This window comes from Mchenga conophoros, linkage group LG22, assembly GCF_057382185.1.
Source record: "Mchenga conophoros isolate Kocher_MC1m ecotype Shallow Benthic linkage group LG22, M_conophoros_male_GT1.1, whole genome shotgun sequence".
Classification (NCBI taxonomy): domain Eukaryota; kingdom Metazoa; phylum Chordata; class Actinopteri; order Cichliformes; family Cichlidae; genus Mchenga; species Mchenga conophoros.
In genome coordinates this window covers 11,674,069-11,699,590 of record NC_140546.1, presented here as the reverse complement: position 1 = coordinate 11,699,590, position 25,522 = coordinate 11,674,069, and the positions used below count along the sequence as shown (strand labels likewise).

At 39.2% G+C, this 25,522-nt stretch overlaps 3 protein-coding genes across 17 annotated transcripts in view; 2 read left to right on the top strand and 1 right to left on the bottom strand.

The window, feature by feature from the left end:
• Positions 1-224: 224 nt before the first annotated feature.
• On the bottom strand, positions 225-5,465 carry meaf6 (MYST/Esa1-associated factor 6). Of its 2 annotated transcripts, XM_085262556.1 has the most exons (8): positions 5,336-5,465; positions 4,561-4,676; positions 4,140-4,227; positions 4,007-4,052; positions 3,718-3,910; positions 2,115-2,144; positions 1,218-1,251; positions 225-680 (listed from the first exon to the last, which is right to left on the bottom strand). In XM_085262556.1, the coding sequence occupies exons 1-8, from the start codon at positions 5,423-5,425 to the stop codon at positions 666-668; spliced, it is 612 nt and encodes a 203-aa protein (XP_085118682.1). In that variant the 5' UTR covers positions 5,426-5,465; the 3' UTR covers positions 225-665. The 2 variants fall into 2 exon arrangements, with proteins under 2 accessions (XP_085118682.1, XP_085118683.1); XM_085262557.1 differs by lacking the exon at positions 2,115-2,144.
• On the top strand, positions 5,439-9,017 carry stpg1 (sperm-tail PG-rich repeat containing 1). Its single transcript, XM_085262554.1, has 8 exons — positions 5,439-5,597; positions 5,671-5,781; positions 5,875-5,976; positions 6,563-6,733; positions 6,824-6,932; positions 7,011-7,179; positions 7,263-7,453; positions 7,945-9,017. Exons 2-8 carry the CDS (start codon positions 5,713-5,715, stop codon positions 8,016-8,018), a joined length of 885 nt encoding a protein of 294 aa, XP_085118680.1. The 5' UTR covers positions 5,439-5,597; positions 5,671-5,712; the 3' UTR covers positions 8,019-9,017.
• A 6,328-nt stretch (positions 9,018-15,345) lies between these two features.
• Positions 15,346-25,522, top strand: part of LOC146548891 (uncharacterized) — a 56,802-nt gene continuing 46,625 nt past the window's right edge. For 12 of the 14 annotated variants that reach the window (XM_085261573.1, XM_085261571.1, XM_085261563.1 and 9 more), the window contains exon 1: positions 15,347-15,687. In XM_085261573.1, the coding sequence (XP_085117699.1) occupies positions 15,621-15,687 (67 nt within the window). In that variant the 5' untranslated portion in view covers positions 15,347-15,620. Of the gene's footprint in view, positions 15,688-25,522 lie in introns of all 14 variants that reach the window. The other 2 variants (XM_085261565.1, XM_085261564.1) reach the window with 1 other exon arrangement.

Genomic DNA, 25,522 nt, shown 5'->3' with positions numbered 1-25,522 from the left:
ACAACCACCAGACTGTGCTCGTGTACTTAAATAAACATTTTAAAACAAGCTGAGAACTGACAGACGAAAATGTGCCGGCTATTTTATGCACTAGTCACATAAACACTGTTGATATTTGCACTCATGTATGTGCTGTATGTGTGGGAATGTTAGGCTAAACGAAGCTTCCCGTCATGACATTTTAATAACAGTCGCATACCTCGATAGTTTTAAAAACCAAAACATATTCTTGAAGTATTTTATTTTTTTGTCAAACAAACAATGTCATAAAAGAATTTGGGGGATTTGAGGGTAATCCGACCATGTGATGCTTAACAAAAAAAAGATTTTCTTACAATGGGAAACAAGAAAATTAGCTACACAATAAATACAGTCATTTTCTTTAAAAAACAAAAAAAGAAAACACTATACAAGATGATGTGTTACTGGCAGAGAGCGCCAGTAGGCGACAAGTAACAAGCAACACCGTATATCTACTGAAGGTAGATCAAAAAGTGAACCCCATCCAGTGGTAGGCGGTGAGGGGAATGTTTCAACTGATGTACACAGTACAGGCTGAAATATGACGACAACAACAACAACAACAAAAAGTGATTTAAAAAAAAAAAAAAAAAAAAAGTCCAGAAATCTCATGTATCCTCATGTGTCCAGGTCCTCCAGGTGTTTTAAGTCGAGTAATCCTGCACATAAAAATAGGAGCCGAGTCACACTTAACAGTTATTCATCAATCAGTCGACTAAAGTAATTATTACTTAAATTAAAAGAAATACCTCTTTCAGTTATTTTTAGGGTAAGGAAGACAAAAACGTCATAGATGACAGGAATCTGGATTATTTAAGGTTTCAGGCTGTTGGTCAGATGATCGAAACTTCTGAATTTAAACGATCAGCTGCCATTTTATTAAAAGATAAATAGATTAACATCATTTTTTTTTAAATACCCAAATTTGGAAAATTCATGTCGCAGCTGCCAAAACGATACAAACACAACCTGTAATGTCTAAAACATATTTTATTGACCTGAACTTTCTTATTTATGTATAAATAAATAAGAAATAAAAATACAGCAAGGCATCTAGCCTCTATAAAACGAAGAGCTCTATCCAAGAGATTCAATAAAGCAAAAGTAAAGCAAAACAGTCACTACAAGTAATAGAAGCAGCAAAGTAAATGTCAAAGACATTAAAGTGTCTCAGTGTAACAGAACAGTGAACTTACAGCTCTGGGTTTCTTGTTAACCTTCATGTCAAACCTGAAACAAGAACAAAGACAGCATTAGTCATCTTACATTAAAATCCTGCTTCTGATGGGAATTATGGAGAAAAGCAGTACCACTACTGTACTATGAAGAAGCCTAAAAATGAATAAATAAATAAATAAGCCTGGTAACAATAAAACTACATGACCGCATGATCGTTCTTGCTCATACAGAACCTCCTAACCAATCCGTCATCTAACGAGCAACCCAGCAAGCGGAGCTGAAGAAGCAAAACTGAAATGAATCTGTGGGAAAACCCATCAAGAAGCAAGAAAATTTACTGACGCTCAGAGTGCTGGATGCTGGCATGCATTTAAGAAAATATGTACATATCAAAGAATGAAGTGTTGGACATGCAGTGTGACTGAGTAATAAAATAACAAGCAGGCTTCAATTCAAACTAACCGTACAGAGGGAGAAGATTAATAATTAAAGTCAAATCATGCATAAAAAAGTGAAAACGTAAAAATAAAAAGTAAAAATTGAAATGAAAAATTAAAATTAAAAAGGTTCGAAGTTAAAATAAAGCTTAATTAAAACATGCAAAAATAAGTAAAAATCAGAAATTAAATTAAAACTTAAAATAAAATAGATGTAAAAATAAAGTAAACATATGCAAAAATTGAAGAATAAAAAATTATTCAAATCAAATAAAAGAAGAAAACTTAAAAAAATAAAATAAAATAAAAAGTTGAAATCAAAATTTAAAAAAGAAAAGCAAAGATTTAGAGAAGAATATACAAATAAAAATAGTAAGAGGACATAGAGGAGAGGAAAACAGTGGATACTTTGATGATGGGCTTAGTAGCAGGCAGGATGTAAACGTGACAGGAGCAGGAAGTAAAATTCAGACTTACTCAAAGTCATAATCAAACATGGCAGAAGGACTGAGGGAGCAGCATTAGGGGAGGGAAGAGAGCAGCAGCTGTTAGTTTACCAACCTGAGCCTAAAGCCCTACGAGTATATAAAACTGCAGTCCAAACTTTAGAGAGTGAGAGCACCACCCCATCACGCTGTGTTAGGAGGAGAACCTGCTGTGTTAATATGTAGGCATGAACAGTGAGGCCCGAGTCAACAAAAAACACGTCGACATGACACGTTAAACCTAATTTGTCTTAACAAACTTATCATTTATTGACCCTCTGATCACCCACTTTGAATAAGTCTAATTTTGGTCAAGCACAGTAAATTTCTTTAAGAAAAATAAACAGACTTTTGAGTAATGTTTACTAGTGAAACCATGTACACTCCCTGTTGGGGAAAGTAACACCAAGAAGCTAAACCCAATCCTTTTTATTTTAGAAGCTCAGAAGTAAAGAAAAAACAATAACCAGGTTATTCTGAGATTGTAAAGCTTGGTGATGTGGACCAGAAATCTCTCAACATATTTTAGGCTGAATATCAAAATAATACCCTCCATTCTCTCTGAAAGCAGAAGCTCAAATGTCACAAACACTTCAATTAACCTGTTGTAAGACATCTGTGCAGTTGTCACACTGCAGACGAAAGAAAAAAAAAAGAAAGAAGAAAAAGCAACTTTATCTCAGAAAACATGTTATTCATCTACTGTTGCCTCAACTGGTTAGTCTGTGCTATATCACGACTTTGGTTTTTTCTTTGCTTTATGATTGCTTTTGTCATGCATGAGAACGTCAGCACATCCAAAATGTCTTTTTTTTGACTTGTTGTGCACTGACTAATTACGACCAACTCTCGTGTCTCCAGCACAGCTGTGTGTACTTGGGCTGGATACACAAGTGTACAAGCAGATCTGCAAGTGTCAGATAACAGAGGGAGATGCTGAAACAGGAGAAAAAAGTGATACGTTCAGTAAAAAAAAACAAACAAGCATTCATTTCCCTGCTATTACATTTTCCGTTTTTTGATTTTTTTGTTTTCCCCTCAACTGTGACATCTGTAATCGAGGAGAAGACTGGATTGCAAAGTGTGAATATTTCTTCACAGCTAAATCTGTCCAGGAGAATGCTCATTCATTCAACCGTGAGAAAATGTAATAGTCTACTGGAAGAGAAAATACTCCTTTTATACTGGCCTCCCCCCAAAATACCTTTAAATACCCCCCACTGTGTACACACTCACACACCAAGGCAGCAAAAAAACAACACGGGAGCTTCTGGAATCCAAGTTGCAAACTTATTCTAGCCATACTAGATCACTTTTTGTGATCTCTCTGTGAACAACACAATTCAATGAGCTCTTGCAGGTACAGGCAGTAAAATGAGAAATAGATTCCCTGGTGTCTCTGATTGAAGCCACAGGGGTTTCCTTACTAGTAGAAACTCTGATGTATACAGAAATTTTGCGCAAACATGTTCTGTAACCTGCTTGTCAAGAGCAGTCTACATGAACGGCTATGGATGTAGCTCTGTAATCCAAAAAACGCAAGGATATTTTAACAACATGCTGATCCCACCGTGTCTCATTCCTTTATTTAATACCTGTGTCTGTTTTTGTTCTTCCTCTTCTTGTGACTCCCGTGGTGGCTGCCTGAGGAGGAGGAGGAGGCAGCCTTCTGAGGCTTCAGGTCCTGCAGTGTTGAGTCCACATCCTCCGTGTCCTCCTGGCTGGGCTCGTTTTCTTGGTTCTGGAGATCTGGAGAGGTATCGCTTTCTGTGCCGCTGCCTGCCTCACCTGAAGAAATCAAAACAACAGCATAAATGACAAAAATTACTACCAGTCCACAAAATACAAACTTTTAATGCTGCTTAGCTCAAAAGCAAAACTCACGCTTTTCATTCATGTGATCTGGTATACCACCGAGTGCACACACGGCCTGTAAAAATGTCACCGATTGAACAGTTTAGTAAATCCTTTTTGTTATTATACAGCATACCTGTTAAATAATAAGCAAAAGACTTACTGCAACCGATGTAACAGATGACTTGCTGAATAAACGCTCTGCTTCTTTGAATTTCCTATTCCGTCTGTCAGTCTTACTATTGGAGTTCCTGTTAAATTAAAACAAGCAAACAGAAATGTAAAAAATTTAAACAATGGTTTGGTCCAAAAGTGGCTCCAAATGCCCACACTGGGCCTCAGAAAAAATGGCATATTTAAAATTATTTTAAGTTTTTCCTTACGAAAAGAGAAGAAAGTTCTTCAGACTTTTTTTTGCTTCAACATCAACTAGATGTAGTTTTTTTTTTTCTTCGTAATTTTACTGGAACTTTATTTCAGCCATCGGCTGTACTCTTCCTCCTCCTGCTGGCTTGTATGTAATTAATATTAGTCAATGGCTCACTTTTCATTTAGTGTAAATGAATTTCCACAAAGCTGCTTACTTTTGGTTGGTGAGGTATCTGTCCCATCCTCTGATGATGTTGCCATACATCTGGGTGTCTTCTAGATAGCTGCCTTCAAATGCATATATTTGTCTTTCCAAGTTCACCAATGTCTCCTGTGACAGTGAAGAATGTGGAGGAAAAGAATAAAAGTTAGATATCTGAGTTTTAGTCATTACATTAATCAACCTGGCTGGTAAACTTTTAACAGACATTTATTTATATACACACAAATTAGAAGAATAAAATATGTCTCTTTTGAAGTGTTAATTATTCACTTGCATTTGCAGAAAGGATTCAGAGAGCGCGCAAAAGTGAAGATAGCGATGTCTGTCGCAATGCTGATTTATTATGCCTCATGTTAGAGAGGTAAAAATATAGGTATCTGGCTGGATGTACACAATACACATGTGACACCAACTTCTCGCGAGAACTTGGCCAAGCAGGGCGGCTGATAAAATTTAGCTACGCTAAGTTGTTAGAATATTTTGTCAAAAGCGCTGCTGTGAAGTCGATATACATAAAAACACTTAAAAGAAATATTCAGAGAGCTCGAACGGAGTCTTGTTACTACTAACACTACTCCTAATCAAACGTTGTCAGCCAAACAACGCTGTCGACCCGCTAACTAAGTTAGCTGCTACCGTTAGCTCTGGCTAACATTAGTTTAGCATGTAGCGAGGCCTCGGCTAGCAACGCGCACGAGAAATTTTCCCGCGGTGAAATATTAAATGCGACTTTTATTTTTAAGGAAACCACCTTAACGTCTACTTACGGCGAGTTCTTGTTTCCTCTTTACGAGCTCAGCGAGCTCCCGGCGAGTGTCCGGGATCTGCGGCGGAGTCGCCTTCGCATGCATCGCCATGACGGATGGCCGATTAATCTGGAAACAAACAGAAGAAACTCGGTACAATAAAGAAGCCCGCCTCCATTTCACCGACAGGTGGCGCTGGAGTCTCGCGATAGATCTGTTTTCACATCACCATAGCAACTGCTTTAAAATTCCAAGGAGCTCGAATAGCGTCAGATGGCTTCGAGTGAGTCCAAAGTGGAAATCCTTATAAATTCTTAAGCTGAAAACGTGACATAATGGTTTCTTTTATCTTGTAGCTAGTAAAGGTTTGTTAAATACAAGCTAAGTACCAAATAGCGATGACAACACATCAGGAAAAGAAGGGCTTTTCCACCCAGGCTAAGAGGTTTGCTTCTCAAATCAGTCTGGTAGGAAGTTTAACTCCATCAAAATTCAAAGCATTTTAAAAGAATAATAATAACAGTACCTCATAAATAACGTGTATGGTGTTTGTGTGTCAGAGTGAAAGTCCAGGACCGGGAACCTACGACTGCTTTACCAGCACTGAAGTCAACTGTCCTTCCTTCTCAAAGAGGGGCACCACCGGCTTTGTCCCATCCAAGGTCAGGAAGTCCACTAGGTATCATCTTGAAACGCCTTTGGGCATTTATTCTGAAGTCTTGTTGATTATTTATACTTTGTTTTGTTTTGTTAAATCATACTTCTTGCCCCAATGGGGCTTTAGAAAATCCTTACTTACCCAGTAAGTTATTTTTCTACAGCATCATTGCTAGTGGATTTTGTCTGTGTGCCTTTTTATGTATTGCCTGATCCAGGATGAATTTCTCCTATGGGAGACAATAAAGTTATCTTATCATTGTTAGATTGGCGTATACACCCTGCCATTCATCCTATGTTAACAGACTTAAGTTTCACTGCAACCCTAATTTGAATAATCTGGCAGGAGTTGGCAACATTTAATGTCAAAGGATCCTTTTCTGAGCAATTTGTGATCCAAAAAAAAGAAAAAAGTATGGAGCCACAAAACATATTTGAGCCTTATAATGAAGATGACACAGAAGAAATCTTAAAATCAGTGTTAGTTATGGCTCCAGTACTTAGTTTAGATTTACCTGATTGTTTTTAGTCTAATAAATTTTAATCCCCTGCTGCTTTTAAATGTCTTCATCACTTCATCCTCTTTCCCAGGTTGACAGAAGGCCACAGAGACCCACTCCAGGCCCAAATGCATACAACCTACAGAGTTCCTTCATAAATAAATATGACTTCAACACTGGAGCCTCCAGGGTCTTCAGGCTGCCCATAGCTGTGCAGATGGATGGTCCTAAACATATAACTCCAGCTCCAAATCAGTATGATGTATGTGTGCTGATTATAAAAGCTGATTCAGGGTGTAATCTCTGAGATCCTGTTGTGTATTTTTTTGTCATTTTTTTTCTTTCTATACAGGTCATTTGTGTGAGGAGAGTAAGCGTCTCCTCAGTGGTCGGTACATCGCCTTTCCTCTCAAGAACCACACGGGATTCATTTTACCCCCCCAAAAATGTGCCATCACCAGGTCTGCATTGAAGTTTTGTCTTTTTTAGCTTCTTATTAAATTTGCACTCAAATTTTTAATATTAAAAACTTCTCAAAGGCCACTACGAGGTGAACAGCAGCTTAATCCAGCATGGTTCAAAGGCGGTCTTGTCACCCTTCAGATCAAAAACTCAAAGAATCCTTCCTCCGGCCGACCACTGTGTGCCAGGCCCGGGGGCCTACAACCCCCATCAGGCACCCACCCCAGTGAAGAAGACAATCCTTCCGTAAGTAACCATACAATGTTTAGGTTTTGCTACTTTTTTTTTATTATTATCTAAAATTTACATCCTTTTATGTGTGTTTGAAGGAGAAGATATTTTTTGGCAATAGCAGCACCTCCTCAGACTGTACCTAAGGATCCTCCTTTGCCGGGTCCTGGGCACTATGACATAGGGCAGTATGACCGGCCATCAAAGCAGTCCATACCCACTGCTGCTTTTGCATCCAGAACTCAAAGAATACCCCAAAAACCGGTGGCTGATAAGATCCCAGGACCAGGTAATAAGATAAATGAGGCAGTTTTCTCACATGCATTTGATCTCTGATTTTCTGGGACTTAAATAACACTGGTGCGCATGACAATATAGATATCCAGTTTCTTCCTGTTAAAAGGAAGCTTTTCCTCTCCACTGTCACCAAATGCTTCCTCATAGGGGGCTTGTGTGATTTTTGGTCTTTCTTTCTAATACTGTAGGGTCTTTATGTTAATATATACGTCTTGAGGCAACTACTGTTGTGATTTGGTGTTGCATAATTAAAATGGAATTGACGGAATCTGATTGAAACAAGGCGTCATTAATAAATTGGTTGCATAGCAGTTTACACATTTGCCTACTAGCACAGATCCCTGCTTTGATCTCAGGAGGAGATACAAAAAAAGATCTGCCAAACCAAACATGTAGAGCAATCCCTTATGAATAAAGGAGCAGCTAAAGTAGTTGTTATTGCATTCATGAAAGCATTAAGTAAAACTTTCTCTCTCCTTCCAGGTTTCTATAACCCACAGCTCTTGTCAAAGCATTCCTTCTTTTACAACGACTCCAGAGTCTGGGTTCCTGTGTGAAGCTTCCAGCTCAGACTGCACTGTAGATACGTACACCTTCACTCAGATGAACTGTGATTGCTGCCATTCTTAGATCGGCACTTTTAGAGTGAATTGGATGAAAATTAAATGTTTGCACCAATTTAGTCTCTAGTTCCATGTTTATGTTGGCCAATCAGACCTAGGAATGTTTGGATGTTTTCGGAAATGAATCATAATCAGTATTTATCCACTGTGGTGGTGGTCAAATGCCAGAATTCTTGAAAAGCCATATGTTTTGTCCTTGTGGATTTCCTGATGCTCTAAAGTGATATAGAAGAAAGTGTTGGCACAGTCCCCAGCAGCTGCCGGTCCAGCCAATGGTACGCCACAGTAACAGCTGAGAGCTCGAGATGACACCACTCTGCCAACTGCCAGAGGGCAGGCGAAGGGGTGGAGTGACTGTGTATGTGAGCAATGTGACTGACTGGGCATGAGGCAGGGTGGTGTTTAACCCAAAAGACAAATGGACGCATCACTCAGTTCCTGTATCACGTTGCATTGGAGCTGACTCTCTCACAATGTTTAAAAAAAATCAAATATTATTATTATGTTATTAATGCACATATGATTGTAAATGTTCTTTTTGTAAGGCCTTGTGCAGCTCTGGTCCCAGATTCTCTTGTTACTTCAATTTTTTAATAAAATTTTCCAAAACAGAAAACACAACAAAGTTACACACGCCATCTTTTCCATGTTTTCCGTGGTTATTGTGATAAATGCCATTATAAACTTATGTGTCCACAATAACTTTTGCACTGTCCACTTCCTGCTGTGACAAAACAAATTTCCCACGTGTGGGACTAATAAAGGTTATCTTATCTTATCTTATCTTATCTTATCTTATAATCATGGAGCGAGTCCTGAGCAGGAACAGCAGCTTTGTGGTTCAGATAAGTCGAGAAAACGAATGTAAAACCTTGTGTTTGATCTCTAAAGCTGCTGTAATCGGTATTTTGATAATAAAACTCTACCTAACAACTACCTGAAGCAATGTGATGCTTTGAAAGAAGGTAATTGTATGACACCAATATAGAAGAATTATCTTAATACCTCATATGTCGAGGTGATTTAAAAACTGTCTGACTAACCATTAATGATCTTGATCTCTGTTTGCTCATATAAGTGTTTAACTGTTGTTTTGTATGATTATGCTCACTTTTTTGTTACGTTGTTTAAAAATACAGTGTTTGTATTTGTTTGTAAACTTATTGGCTTACAAATTCCAAGCAATTTTAGGCTGCAGTCACAAAGCTAACCTAGCAAAGTAAAGACCTTCAAAATACTCCGTGATTTAAATGCCATTAAAACTCAGACTTTACATTAATGACGGTTCCCCTTGAAATAAATATGTGTCGGGCAGTTAAACGTCCAGATATTTCACGAAGCGTGGATTTGAATCAATGCACCAGGATGATTGGCTGGATGTGTTCGACCGCTATGGAGAAGATAATTGGCATTTTGGGTCAGGGGCAGGACATGCGTTGTACAATGGGCATCTTTTGTGTTGTTCAACCCTGACCTAGATTTCCACTCAGGATACTTTAACTGGTGAGTCTTTTCATTATAAACTTTCTGGTATAGCGGTGTTTTTGGAGATGGTAGAGGCTGTCAAATCAACTTATTTACAGACTGGTAAATGAAAAAAGTGTTTAGTACCTCTTTGGACTTTATTAAGGCTTGAAAGCTGGGGAGTGGCTGGTTTAACTGATATGACAAGAAAAAAACCTGCAGATAAACAGAATTAAACCAAAAGCAAAATAGCTGAAATATTTTTGCTTTAAAGTTAAGTCTTTAAAATCTTACAAAAACATGCGCATATTGTTCACAGGTGTTTGGGGGACTGCTGATTAAGTAGTGATAAAATGTTGGTATTTACTTTGACTATTTCAGGGGGTGGTTTCCAAATTGTCACACCCACTCCTACCAGCAACTTTGTCCATCCTCATAGGTGATGCTTCGTCCTTGTTCTGGATCCTTAACTCGGCATAAATATTGGAAACAATTTGAAAAGGCTTTAAAGAAATGAAGTGGCAATCAGAGATGTCTGTTTCCAGGTTTTCTGCTGAGCTAACTACATGTAGCTTCATTTTTGACATAAACATGAAGTGTTATTACTCATCTCATCTAACGCCCTGTGTTTTCCAAAGCATTCAGTCTGAGACATCCTTCCAAACTTTGACGTGGCATTTTGTGTTCAGCAGATGCAGCTGTTAATGTGAAAATTAATTTCATGGAGACAAATCTGCCCCCTGACTGACTTCGACGTGAAAAACATTTTGTCTCAGAGCTGTTATGGAAACCTCATGCTTATTTCCATCTGCACACTCAGAAGATGCGATCCACTTCAGACCTCAGTGTCATCTGCTCGCAAGGAAATCAGTTGGAGATTTTTTCCCCACCAACTGCAGACATGCTTGACACCCACATTGTGGCAGCTGTAGTTATATTCAGACTCTGACTTCAGCAGTGTGCTTTCCAAATATGTGCACTCGCCCTGTAAAACCAAAGCATTGTGTTCTTGTGGTTATACAAAGAGAAAAGCAATTTAAAACTCTGCTTTTGCTGACATGAAGGTTCTCTCCCACTCGGGTAAAATGCACAGGGAGTATCCAGACAAATGCTTAAAGTGTAACTGCAGGCACGAAGCTTGATTTGTAGCACTTTTGTGGTGTTGTCCCGGACGGGTCATTAACAACATGCCTTTGTGGGTGTATGGGACTCTCTTTGAACCTCGCCACTTCCCCATCAGGTGCAGGCGAGTGTGGACATGCATTCCCCCAAAGAAAGGCTCAGTGAGAAGGAGCATTGCTATAGAACAATGCTGCAGGCACACTGAATTTGAATTTTCTCACTGATCTTTTCTTTAGTTCATTAAGTGCACTTACCAGGTGTGTTACCTAGCAAAGCAAGCACATATATAAAGCACATTTCACCCAAAAAGCACGAGCTACCACAGAATGAGCAAAAAATCAGTAACAGACAAATGAAAACCAGTTATTAACTTAAAAAAGCAGCAAAAGAAGCAGAAATGAAATTACATAATGACTAAGATCAACAGGAGACCATTAAAAATGATGAAATCTCAGAATTAAAACCAATAGAAGAAGCAGAAATTGAATAAAATGCTAATGAAGGATCAGGAACTAGGCCACTAAAAGGCTCATCTAAACAGGAGTGTTTTTAGCTCCGTTTTAAATGCTGATTATGACGCAGCACACCTAATATGATTCAGAACAACGCTCCGGTGGCTTCAAATATTAAAGGTAAAGGTTAGATTTGGCTCTAGGAACAACGAGACAGGGTACAGCACTGCTTTCTGCACCAGAGTGAACAGCTAATTGTGTCATGTTGTGCTTATGTCTGCTGCTTGGCAGTACACCAGTGAATTGCAGGCACGTTTTGTTTTGCTGTAATTTCATGGGCCTGCGTAAAATGTTTAAAGGCACATGGTGTATTTATAGAGTTGTTCGGGATCATAACATGAGAAGACGACGGGCCTGTTAGTCCATTTTATTTAGATTTTTAGTCCCACTGGCGAGGCTTTAAGGACGACAGTTTGGGTCATTCACTCAGTCTTGTGCCACAAAATATATATATAGATATGTGTCTTTGTATATCTAAAAAAATATATATATATGAACACACAAATGCCTTAAAACTGCATTCTTCTTAAAATGGCCCCCAGGGGTTGATTCCTGAGGAAGTCTGCGGGACCTCACATGTACCATTTTGACCTTAGTTAAAAACTTTCCTGATGAATTTATAACCTCAGTCACTTATGCTGGGTCATACTGTAAAAAGTATGTATATGTTGGTTATTCCAGGAGTCACAAAAGTGTATTACCCATGGTATGATCCTTGTTTAATGACTTCTGCTGTCAAACCTGCCCCCTCTCTCTACACATCTGGTTTTAAAATGCCAAAATGGCAACAGTCAAAAATGCTCAAAACCCTGCAGCCAATATTTTATGTGTGGTTTTACTGTGACACACATGGAGTACAAACACTGAGCAGGAATGAGTGCCTAGGGTAAAAAAAAAGAGCCTTAAACATGAGTATAACTAAACCTTTTCTGTGATGGCCAACTCTGACAAGTTAGCCCCTCCCTGCACGCTGATGGGATTTCTTCCTTAGGTTTGTTATCAGGCTTTAAACACTAAAGTCTGATGTAGCCGTGCAGGAGTGGAGAGCTGACTCATGTCAAAACAACTCCCAAAATTGATTCATACTGCGTTGGATAGGTTGTGAGATCAGCTGACCTGTGTTGTCAGCTTATCACATACATCCAAGTGGAATTTGGAAAGTGATGCAAAAGAGCAACGTCAGCTTATGCATCCAAATTATTGACCAAACCAAACAGTGATCATGGAAACCACAACATGGGCTGAGATAGAGGATTCAGAATGAAAGTGTCAGGATTTTCTTTACGTGTGTGTTTGTCTGTTGATATTACTAAAGACAGACATTTGCAGTAGTTACACAGCGCTTTAGTAATAGTTAGTGTTGCGTTTGCAATGATCAAAGCAAATCTGAGCAGCTACAACACCTCATTAATATGCTTTACTTTGATAATAGGCGAGGTGCGCTGCAGGCTCTCAAACATAGTAAGACTGCACAGATGTTTGCGGTTACCTGCTGTCCACATATAAAATGCTCAAAGTGTCTTAGTTTTAATGTTTTTATGTCCAGTATTCTCACACAGCCTTTAAACAAAAACACAACGAAGATACTTCCAAAGAACATTACATTAACCAGATAACTTAGCACATCATTTACACATCCTATGTCATCTTCCTCTTCTGTCCTCACATTTGTCATATTTTCTAGTTTAACCTGATAACATAAGAAGATAACAAGATATAACAAGGTAACCTGACTAAATACAAAATGCAGTTTTTAAATTGTGTTTTTTAGGGGAAAAAGTTTAAAAAAAACATGTAAGTATGACAAGTATGCAAAAAACTAAGAAAGCACGAAAGAGCCAAATACTTTCCCCCAGACATAAAAAGCTACACAAACTTGAGTGAATGACCTGGATATTGAGTCTGTAGCTACATCAGCAGCATCAGTGTTTAGAGTCCTGAGTGTCTTCACCTAGCTAAGTGGGTCATGCATATTTTATCTCTCCGGTAATGCTCACATACATTTGGCCCTTTAGTACGTCAGTATGTGCTCTGTCACCATGTTGGATAATGTGTCCAGCTCTGAAAAGAACCTCAGATGTGCATTAGGAGGATGTTTGTGTGTCTCTGTATTATATTTCCTATCACTTCCATCCATCATGAAGCGACATATAATGATGACCTCAATCTTAATTGTTAAGCAAAAAAAGCAAAAGGCTTTTTCTAATCAGACTTTTCAAAAAGCTCCTCTTTAAAAAATGTATGACGCTTATCTTTAGCCTCACATAAGCCAGATGGGTTCCTCTTCTGAGATGTGTTCATGTGAAAATTCCCCACATTTTCCAAACTTTTTTTTATTATACTGCTACTGCTATAATTTCGGGTTTATTTTCTTTCTGTTTTCTTTTTTTCAGCCTGGATCACTGGCCTCCTGCAGTGACAGGGAGGTCACATTAATTGTTAATTAGCAGCAGATAAGTCCCTGTCATCTTTTAAACAGGGGAAATATGATTGAAACAGCGGGTGTGCAATATGTAGTGCTCTTCATGTTTGTAATATTTTGTATATTCATGTTTATTGGTAACTTTAAGATTACTTTGGTACTTTTTAAACCTGTTTTTAAGTGTAATCTCTATGGGATACTGTTTTCTTGCAGACATATATGCTTAAATAATACACGCTTATAAAGATATCACGATGTTTAAAGAAAATAAAGCTTTTCACTGTTACAAATGGTTAATTAACATGATGATAATTGCTGTAATTACACCGACAGTGTTGTTATGACAGCCCATCCCACAGCAAGCCGTTTTCAGCTGCTGAGGAGTCATCTGATGGGTCAAACCATTCAGCGGCTCCGACAGTTAAGGGGACACTAATGTCCTGCGTCTGCGGATAAAGCCAAAGAGAAATTATTGTAAATGTGAAGTTTGACCTTCAGAAGACTTTCGTGAAGTATTGGCTCTTCTGTGGCGTATTTTTTACACTCGCTGTGTAGATGGTACAGTCCAGTTGTCCGGCATGCGGTTTTTCGCTGCCAACGAGGTTAAGCCAGAGCAATGCGAAGAGGAAATAACAGGAAATGACACAATCCTGCCTTCAAAATAACAATCTTTAAGCTTTTAGAGTTCGAAAGAGGAGATTAAATTAAATTGAAAAAAATAAATTAAACGAATTAGGACATTTTTAAAACGTCTGTTACAAACATAAATAAAAATTTAAGGGCTCAAAAAATAACTGTAGGTTTCAAAGTAATTGAAAGTGTACAACACTAATAACAATAATCGGAAAAAGAGGAATTTTAAAAATGTTTTTTAATCACTAGTTGTAAGATCCTCACTGGATTTGCCTTATTAATCATTACTTATTGTAATAATACCCTGGCTGGAAATTAAATCATAAAAATAACAACAAAAAACCCCAGTAAGAACCAAAAAAACAAAAACAAAAACAAATTAAAAATATGCAAAAGAAGCCCTGCACTAAATAATCAAAAAGTAAATAAACCCAATAACCTTTTACCTGCTGTAAGAAATGTATTTCCTGTGTTTTCATTATTGTATCTATTGTAACTAACTAACTCACTAACTAACTAACTAACTACCAACACATAACAACCCGCAGTTAGAAACACCCTCCAAATGTTTTTCTTACTCTGACTATAAAGAAGTACATAGATATTCTGAAAATGTTCTATGTATACTCATTAGACCAAAAAATAAAACGTGTTTTCTTTTTTCAGTGGCAGAAACAAGCTTCCATGGTCATCACATGTACATTACAGTTTATATAGCACTTCTCTACTTCTCTAACTTAAAGGTAATTTTACTGTAAACCTCATTCATCTACCCAGACAATCACACACATATAAAAGTGCTTGTTTCTATATCTAAGCATCTTGTCAAATATTTCAAATAGTTGCATCTGTATCTAATGTTTGCACACACACTGTAAAGGGGAATCTCGGGGTTCATTGTATAAGGATACTTCAACCTGCAGACTGGATTAGCCGGAGACCTAACCCTCTTTGATTGGTAGATGACTACTCTACCACCTAATGCGCATAATAATTAATTTTGGAAAACTGAAATGCCACTGAAGTAAAGCGTTGATCAAGGATGTTTTATTTTGAAAATCTTGACCGGAAATCTTTCCTTCCTATGTCTAACTTACCTACAGCTTTTTATTCTCACACTGTAGATTTTCCAGCAGAGACCCACAGGCTCTCCGGACGGAACCGAGTCTCTGCTTTTAAAACACACCCGGTAACATTTTATCACTTCAGAGACTCGGCGCTGTTTTTCCAGCCGGATCCGCTTTTATTTCCATAGATTTTTTGGCCACTTTTCCCTTTTGCTCGGCTTGGATTTTACAAAGGGCGTGTTTGGGAGTTTCATCTCCTGTACTTGTGCGACTCTGAGGAATGACAGCAACTGGAAAGGGTCTGCGATCCGCCTGAATGGAAACAATGGATTATAAGGACCTCGGACATAATTTCGAGGAGAAGCTGACACTAACAGACAAGAGTGAGTATTTTACAGTCAGCATAAGGAAAATGGGGGTTAGAATAACGGGTGGCAGTAGGGTGGAATCTGATTATTCATTACATTAATGTTATGTAAATAAAAAAAAATGTTATTATGATTATAATTATAACCCCTGTATATGAAGCGTGGTTTCCCGTCTAAAGACATGGTTGGATAAAATGTAAACTCAACAGCTGAAGCAGTGTAGCCTATCAGATGTCTCCCTCTGACATCTTAAAAGAGGAGATGTGTTTGTCCGGCCACGCCAACAGGCGGGTCCTCACCAGCAAAGATCCGGGAAATGCTGCACTGAGCTGTGGTCTTCATTACCAAACAAGTCAGTGGCGGTGTACTGGGTGAAAAATGCCCCACGCAGATATATAGCAAAAATGTATAGTGTAGACTCACAGGAGAGAGACGGTGCAGGTGAATGCATGCAGCTCAAACAGAAAATAAATAAATAATCGAACGGGAACTCAGTGTCATGCTCAAGAGCACCCCGGATACTGGATGCTGCAGAATTTCTCACACATCTGAGCTTTTTACTGGTATATGTTTATAACAAGCAGTTGGAATTAGTGACCCCAGCTGTGTCGTTTACTGTACATTCATATTGATGCCAGTTATCAATGAACATAATCGATTAGGTTGCTTTTTTTGCTTAAAAATCCAGAAAAAAGGTATTTTAATTAGGCTTATCTCACCATGACTCTTTTGTGCTGTATTAAATGTGTTCTACACATTTTTTCAGTAGACTGAGAAGAGAGATTCAAGTTTTTGTTTTTTTTTTACTAATTTTTAGTGCAGTTTTGATTTATATATGCAACAACCCCACACACTATAAACACATGAATAATTCATCCAGCCTATGTGCTTTTAAGATATAAAAGCACTTAGGATGAGCATCATGCTGCACACCACTATCATACATATTTGCCATTGACCAGTGCTCACTGGCAGTAGGGGACTTTCTGTTCATTGGCAGCCCACCCCCATTTTCCACTCAACGTGGAGAGCTCTAGATGGATGGAGCGAAGGAACGTCTGCCGCAGCAGCTCTTTATCACTGCAAAAGGCATGGTGCTCGCTCCCTGGATGTGTGGGTGTCTGTTTGAAGAGGAATATGAGCGACTTATTGAGCAGACATGAAAGTGGTTGTTGATTTGTTATAGTTACACTCCTGAAATCCTGGGGCCACTGTGTGTGTGCGTGTGTGTGTGTGTTTGCCATGGTTGACAACTTTTAAGTAGCTGTTTGGTGCCTTTTCTTTTGGACATCATACATGCGTTGTTTTGAACTATTGTTCTGGAGCAAATTCACCCATCAGTGTGTTATCTAAGATGGCAACACTAGATGGAAAACAAAGAGTGTTTTGGTTCCAGGCCCTTTGCAGAGACCGCTGCACACAGCAGGGTTGACCGGCATGTGACGTTTATCAGGAATGTTAGACACCGAAAAAGGCAGGGGCGTTAGATAAACAGAAACATTCTTTCTCTCTGACTTCTATCTGAGAGATGGGAGTCTCATTCTTGCGCAAAGAAAGAGCCAAAAGAAAGGCCTGCCGGGGATTGTTTGTTTATGGCGGCCTGGTGCGCCTGCAGGGCTGGGAGAGGGAATTGTAATCCCTTATCAAAGTGGTTTATTCAGGTCTGAGGTTGGCAGACCTTTGGTTTAGCCCCTAATGCATGTTGACCATCCAAATCCCTAAAACACACCACCCTGCACAGCCCTCCTTACCCCTCCTGACCTCATCTGCTCGTCATTCCCCATCTACAGTAAAACCAGTCAGCCAGGGACATTACGCCATATATCAGAGCCTTGTTTCTGTGCCTGCTGGTGTTTCAGAGAAAATGCTAGTTTGGGGAAAATGAATCACAGCTACCAGACTCATTCGCTTACCCAGGGAGTGCTGGAATCAAGCTAAGCCTCTCCAAGACATGACATGTTCAAAGACTCTCTGTTTGTGGCTCACAATAGGAGTGGCACCAGTTTCCTGCAACGAGTCAATTCACTTTTTGTGCAATGTCTTTCTAAAGGAGTTCACACTGTACATGCTACAACTCCTTCCTACCTAGTTTTAAACCTCTTCTTTCCTGATATCTGCAGTGCCATCACGTTGACTTTTTCACCCCCTGTTTAACAGTAGTGAGCATCTCTGTTTGGAGTTAAATGCTCCTCTGTGGAAGTAATCATGAGACGTGGACTCCCTGTGGCACTGTGAGCTTTCCCAGTCATGCTGACGTTATGTTCTTGGAACGCTTTCAAGATCGCAGGCAGCCTGGAAATGTAGATTTCAGCCTAGAAACCTTTCACTGCCGGCTTTAGATTTGCCTCTATCCTCCATAATTTAGCAAAGAAATAACCCTTGTGTTCAATTTCCAGGTTGAAAATAAAGTGTAATTGAATGAAATTTAAATTTAGTTTTATTTATAAAGTAACCATTCTTGTCTGAAAGAGGTTTAAATTGTGAGTAAAGACATTACTTTACTACACAATCAGAAAATGAGCAGGACCTAGGAACTATGGAGGAAGAACTCCCCTTTAACAGGAGAGACCTCTTAAATGAGAGACCTCCAGTCGAGACAGGCTCAGGTAGGGGCAGCCATCTGTCTTTACTGATAGAAAAAAAAACTTAGAGAGATCACAAACAACAATCAGAACAAAACACAAACTGCAAGAGAGAGAAGACAAGCGTTAATGATATGCAGTGGTGAAAAAGACTTTTATTAGTCCAAAAAAAATAAAAAATTGTGTTTGTTTTCTCTGAGCAACAAGTCAAAAAACACATTAACTATAACTACAAAATCAATAAGCTACAGAAAATCAAGGTTTTTGCAATAACCCTTTAATCTAATCAAGACCATAAACAGCTGCTGCTGTGTGGAGTGGTAAACCTTTGTCACACAGCTAACATAAGCTACAAACATTAGCCTGTTTGGCTTCCTAGCTTGCTATGCTTGCTACAGTGGAACTAGATCCTACAGTATCTGAATTTAGTTTTATATAATTACCAGTGCTGTCAGTGTTAATATCGTTAAAATGACGTTAAGGCCATAACCGCATTAGCGTGGCAAATCTCAGTTAGCGCGGATCGCCCTGTGCGTGGGTCTGCACAGCGCTAACACGTTAACGAGCTAACCATGCTAACACGTTATTGATTAATAATATTTTGGGGGTAAATCTGTTATCACTGTAAAGAGTATATGCTCCATAACAATGAAGGTTTACAGGAGTAGCAGTGCAACTACCCACTCAATTTTTTTATTTGGTCCGTGTCTATTCCTTACAGTTTATCTTGTTTAATATCTACATTAATACAGAGCAAAGTTATTTCACCGGGAGTACAAAAACAACCCCAGAGGACAAAGCTCCTCTCATCTCCGGCATCCAGACGGGGCTCAAGTTCTCACAGCTCTGCCAACTGTGTCTCATTTATGTCCCGGGGGCTTGAACGCTTGTAACTGCAGGTGGGAGGGATGCGTGTGGAGGGCAACGGCTAGGATGACTCTGGGAAACTGGATTGGGAGTGTTGTTGTGGCTTGATCGTCTCCTTGAAGAAGAACGGAAGGAAGGAAGGATGGAAGGAGGAGACTAACAGGAGCGCTAACCTCTGCTGTCCACGTCAGCATCCTAGTGACCAGATGCTATAAATCACAGCCGTTACTCGGGAAAGCAGAGGAAATGCTCCTTTCTGCTGCTGACTATGAAGAAGGAGAGGGAAGCAGGTTCCTGAGAGCTTATGCACAGATTAGTCATGTTTCCATCCATATCCGGCATTCAAAAAAGCCGAATCCATGAATGGATCATTGATATTAATAATCCGTTTTGCAGCATAATCCTTTTAGAGAACGTGTGAGGCAGGGTTAGTCATAAAGGAGGCTGTCATATCACATTTAGATTAGAGTCAACGAGGTAGCAACACCTACACTTCTGTACACATCTGAGACTATTTTAGAGATAATGTGGGAGGAAAAGAAAACATATGCTTAATTTATATGTTCTAACTTAATGTATGAGCAGTCAGATTTCTACCAGTAGTTGTTACAACTAAGAGAAATAACTGCCTAAGGCACAGCTTTGCTAGAGCAATATATAGTTAATGGCTGTGGCCAAAGTTGTATATATCTATGAGTAAACAACTGCTTTCAAACGTTTAACAGCCAACCTACCACCCATGTAGATAAATAAAACGTAAGAACCATCCCTTAGCTATGTTGCCATAGGCTCAGGCTGATGGGGGACTTCCCAAGTCTCTCTTTCCTGTCTCCCCGTGCTCTCTTTTCTCTTTGCCCTTATCCCAAAACTAGCAGCCCCGCCCTGATCCTGGAGGGGCTTGCTGTCTGATTCGAGATTCAGTTTTTTAAATATCATAGCAACAGTTGCTTAGATGAACTTCATATTGTAAGTAAAGACCTTACAATACTACAGAGAAAACCCAGCAATAAAATCAGATATTATGAGTAAGCACTTGGCAACAGTGGGAAGGAAAATCTCCGTTTTACATGAAGAAACCTCTAGCAGAACTAGGCTCAGGGAGGGGCGTCCATCTGCCCAGATACACTATGGAAGATAGTCAGAGTTTATTAATAACTAATGATAAAATGCAGAGTGGTTTATAAAAACATAGTGAGTGAAAAAGGTGAGTGAAGAAGAAATACTCCTGCATCATGGTAAGCCCCAAGCAGCCTAGGCCTATTACAGTGTAACTAAGGGTGGATTCAGGGTCACCTGACACAACCCTAACTATATGCTTTATCAAAAAAAATTAAGCCTAATCTTAAAAGTGTATGCTGCTTTCCAGATACCTCGGAACACAGATGTCAGAACGCCACTCCCCAGTTCAGAGAAAGCTATCAAAATCAGACCTTGTTTTGGTTTTTAGCAAAGTCAGAGCCATTCAGGTATCGCAGTACAGCATAATACTTATTTTTTGCACTTAAAAAGCACATCAATAGATATATACCTGATCAGTGCTATGCATATGGCTTGATTTTTGAGTAAAAAATACACAACAGTGGCAGTACTGATTAAAAGTTTACAGTCTTACTACTGTGTGCGTTCAGTGTCCATCATGGTTTGCTAACTCAGGGTATGTTCGTCTGCTCCAACTTTAGAGTGGGAAATCCAAGTTGAGGGGGCGTTTCACAAATAACTTCCAACTGGGAACTCATGACTTCCAACTTATTCAGGAATGCACCATCAGCATAGAAAACATAACTGCTTCTGTGAATGGGTATCCATCCATCCATCCATCCATCTTCTTACACTTATCTGGGTCTGGGTTATGGTGGCAGCAGTCTAAGGCCAGACCTCCCTCTCCCAAAGTCAGCAGAGAGGTGTGATCTCTCAGCATTCCTGCGTCTCCTCCAGGGTGTTGTCCAGTAGGACATGCCTGAAACGCCTCAACTAGGAGGTGCCATTAGCAATCCTAGCAGACGTCTCAACCATCTCAATTGGCTCCTTGAGACTTTTTTGTCTTGTCAAACAACAAAACAACACAGTGATCTGCTACCCAAGTCCAATGGATTAACCCTATGAGCCCTAAGTTATCACAGTTGGAAATCCTAACACCAACTCCATATTTTGGAAAAGAGCATTCAGAATGATTATTGTTTTGTTCTTGGATTTCAAAGCTACTAAAAAACAGTTAATTAAAATAAAAAATACACATGCTGATTGCTTAGAGGCAGAGCTAGTGCTGGAGTTGGCACAAATCATGACTTAGACCTCAGGGAGTGACACAGGGATATTGTTTTCCAACTTAGCAACATAGGACAAGGCCACAAAGTGGGCTCGTGTGGCTGGATATATGTCTGAAAAGACTTATATTTATTTTTCTGTAGATTATTGATTGTTTGTTAAAAAAATTCATGAATTTTTCTTTACTCTGCAACTCAGAAAACAATCAAAAGAGCTAAGCCAGATAATTTCACTGAACTTTTCTCAGTTTTATCAAAACTATAACTTTTTAGAAACCTCTCTTTGATGAATAACAATTTCACACATTTTTTGCTTTTTTATTTGATTTTAAATGTTGTCCAAAGATACATGGAAAATAAATAACACAGGCTCTGCACTTCAATGTAGCCTAAATACTCTGAAGACTCCCTTTGATGTATGAGAAGGAGCCTACAGTATTGATTGTGTCCTCGGGGCCTTTTCAGTGAACTCAGAGGTGCCCAAGGCAGAAAAAAACTGCCTTGGGCACCGGGACTGTCTATTAACATTTAATAAATCTGTATTAATGGAGCCAGATTCATCTCTGATGCCAAAGAGTAGTTTTTTTTAAGGGGGGGGGAGGGGGGGTTATTTATATTTCGCTTCATGTGCTGCAAAGGAAACCTAATCTGCTCAATCCCTTCCTTCAAATAACATATGTCTTGTTTTTATTTTAGATAAAAATCTCATTCAGCTGTATCCTGTATTTTACCCATGCTGCTTTGCAACATATCCTGGATGCATTTGTGGATGTGCGATTTGGACCTCGGGGAAATCACTAGCAGATGCAGCTCCTCTCTTCTGCTTTGAAGTGTATGTGTGTGAGGAGATAACAGCCCTGTTGTAGCTCCGCTTCATACTCACTTTAGCAAACACGCACACACGCACATATAAACACACACGTGTCCATCACCGTGTAACGTCCCTGTGACAGGACCCACAGGCTCTAATATCAGAGTGCAGATGATGTGATGGCGCATGCTGTAAGACTGCAGATGATGATAATAAAAACACATGTATGTGGGCAGCCATCTTTGCTTTGCGATGGTCACCAGACAAAATCTTTCTTTTTGATTTTGTGAGAAGCCACGATCATGAGGTTTGTCAGATGCTTCCCTCTGTTTCTCGGGTTTTTCTGCTCTCCGCATGGTTATTTTGGAACTGCAGCGTTAAACCAGTCAAACTGCAGCTTTTTCCTGCTGCACCAGTCGATTGATTATCTCCGCAGCCTCCTACAGTTTCGTAACACCGCACCGCTTCTTCCGTTACCCACTGCGAGCCCTGGCACTCCAGCTAGGAGCTCATTGTGTTTTTCTGTTCACTGAAAAGATCCTTGAAAAGCCCTTCAGTTAAGTGGAAAAGGAAGAGCTGCAGAAAGCTGCAGAAAACGAATAGCGGACGGGTTTTCTTCTAACTTTCAACTTTGAGTTTCAGCATTTTGTTTGATGTGCCTGACGCTCAGAGCTGCAGTAAATCACGTAGAGGCTTTGTGGCCTCACTGAGGCATCTTTTGTCCTCAGGCTTGTTGATTTTTCTCAGAAATCACTAAACAGCTGATGCTTTTGAAGCAAAACAGTAAAGCGTTGATGCTGCAGCACCAACTTCCTGATGATTTCATTCACTCATGTTCATGTCATTTATAAGATGAAGGATTCATTCAGTTAAGTATTGTTGGCTCATATATTACAGCAGTTGTTATGGAAGGGATGCAAAAAGTGCATTAAAAATTAAAAGATCCATGAATTATTTTTACAACCACATATGCATCCTGCTGTTTTAACTGGTTTCCATTTTTACTGATTTACAACCGTATATGTGTCAGTTTTTCATCGTTAGCTCGTCTAGCATCTTGTAGTGCAGGATTTTAAATACTCATTCATTCATTTATTATGGATTTAAAAAATGCTGAAATATACCAATTATCTTATCCCTGCAGCTCAAACCCCAAGCGTATGCAGTCTGGTTGTCTTTGAAGACTAAGAAATCCAGCTAATATTTACACTTTACACACCAGAATCACTCACACATCAGTACTCTTGCTCAAAAACTGCTGGAATTGTATTCAAACAGCTGCTTATTTAATTAAAGGGTCAATTTTAACCAATTTTAATACTTAAGGAGAAATGAAGCTCTTGTACAAATAGGTGTCCTTTGTTGACCTGCTTTTACCGGGCCAAACTCGCACCAAAAGCGGACCTCAGCTGAGATTAAACTTGGTCTGTCATCACATTCGCTGTGCTGCCAGGCCAACATGAGTCAGCCAGTCAAAGTTATGCCCTACTTTATGAGTCCAAAACAAGAGCGTGGTGGTGGGGCAGCTGGGGTCTATATATGCTTGTGTTGGGTTGATGTTTCCAACAGAGGTTTCCACAACAAAATGATTTTCTCAGCTTTGACTTTAAACTACAAACTGCAAGAAAGTTCCCAGTGAGTAGCTGAAACTCTTAGAAGAGTGCAGAGTAGGAGTGTAGTGACAGGAAAAGCTAAATAAAGAAAACTCTATGTGATATACAGACATGATATCAGCGGCCGTGTGACTCGTCGTTGATCCTGATTTGTTTCCTTCTTACTTCTGCCTTGTTTCACTTGTCTCTGTCAGAAACGACTGATTGTCTGGGATTATCTTCACTTTGATTTGGGTGTATCCCAGATTCCTTTATAACCTGTTTACACTTGCACAAATGGAAGCAGTGTCCGCTTCCATGTAAATAAAACAACACAGTCAACACAAACAGTTCTGTAAAACCGCAAACAATACGACAACAACACGAAAACAACATTAGCAGCTCATAAGTGGTTAACATGCTCATCTTTAGTTGCTTGCTAGTTTTTGCATTAGCAGCGCTGTTTTTGCTTAGAGTTTGGTTTCCTCCAACTCTGGAGGTTAAAAAAAAGCTCTGTTCAGCTGCTAAATGCTCCACTGTGTTCACATCAAAGAACCATTTTATTAACCATTATTTTATTAAAACTAGTTTTAATAAAATAAATCTTTAAAGATGACCTGTTATGCTTCAGTATTTTTTTCTGGACTGCACCAGAGTCACTTTGCACAAGCCTTGAGCCAGCCCCTCAGTTCATCATTTGATTAAAAGCTTCCTGCTTTAAACCAATTTTCTTCTCATTGGCTGCACCTCACAAACAGAAGGTTTAAATAGCATGTGGGTGGGGCTACTCTGCTCCCAGCTAGGGTACAAGCCTGAGATGACCATATTAGGATATCCGCTCTCTTTTATATCATAAAGAGCGAGACTGAAGGCTGAGGTTTTGGCTCACAGGGATTACTTGTACACACACCAACCTCGTCATTTGAAACTTTATCAGTGATTAATACTGAGCATCCATCAGTTTAACAGTATATATATATATATATATATATGTATATATATGTATATATATATATATTAGGGGTGCAACGATACACAAAATTCACGGTTCGGTTCGATACTTTGGTGTCACGGTTCGATATTTTTTCGATACAAAAAAAATGTTCATGCCTTTTTAATTTGTCATTTATTAAAATTATAAATATATATTTTAACTCAAAAGTACAGTTTTTAAATTTAACCCTAACCCTTGTGCGCGTTTTTTATTTTGACAGCGAATACGCACCTGCGGACCACTTATGTGCAGCCCTGGTTATTTAGCTCGTCATATTGCAGCCACAGAAATTATTTTGTCCATGAAACCATAAAGCTGCACTTTCTTTTTGCCTTATAGTCTGATTTGTCATAACTTCTCCGTTTTGTGGTAAGCTTTTCTTTGGCTGTCACTTCTTCACCCTGACCTGTCTTATTTGGCTCAGCAGAACTGAAATGCTTTTACACACGCACTCACATAAGCTCAGCGATTCTCTGCGCGATCAACCTCTCACATGTTTAAGCTGCGGGAGATTTCACTTGTCATGTTTGCATAGTAAGCTAACGATTGATAAGACGATGTCAGAGGAATTGGTGCACAAATTATCATCACTCACAGATCAGTGCTGTCGCTCTCTATACACAGTTCGCACGATTGCAAAGTGAAAGCAAAAAAACAAGCGCAAATTCAAACGCGACTTCAATATGTCACATATTGACAGTGGCTCACCGATGCCAATGACATAATTACCCAGCTACATT

What these genes read in the sequence shown, in the direction of transcription:
- meaf6 (XM_085262556.1), bottom strand. Translation starts at nt 5,425, where the DNA reads ATGGCGATGCATGCGAAGGCGACTCCGCCGCAGATCCCGGACACTCGC. An exon ending in AGAGGAAACAAGAACTCGCC is followed by an intron (nt 4,677 to 5,335) that starts GTAAGTAGACGT and finishes TCACTGTCACAG; the next exon opens with GAGACATTGGTGAACTTGGA. An exon ending in AAGAACAAAAACAGACACAG is followed by an intron (nt 2,145 to 3,717) that starts GTATTAAATAAA and finishes CTGCTCCCTCAG; the next exon opens with TCCTTCTGCCATGTTTGATT.
- stpg1 (XM_085262554.1), top strand. Translation starts at nt 5,713, where the DNA reads ATGACAACACATCAGGAAAAGAAGGGCTTTTCCACCCAGGCTAAGAGG. An exon ending in CAGCTCCAAATCAGTATGAT is followed by an intron (nt 6,734 to 6,823) that starts GTATGTGTGCTG and finishes CTTTCTATACAG; the next exon opens with GTCATTTGTGTGAGGAGAGT. An exon ending in CAAAAATGTGCCATCACCAG is followed by an intron (nt 6,933 to 7,010) that starts GTCTGCATTGAA and finishes AACTTCTCAAAG; the next exon opens with GCCACTACGAGGTGAACAGC.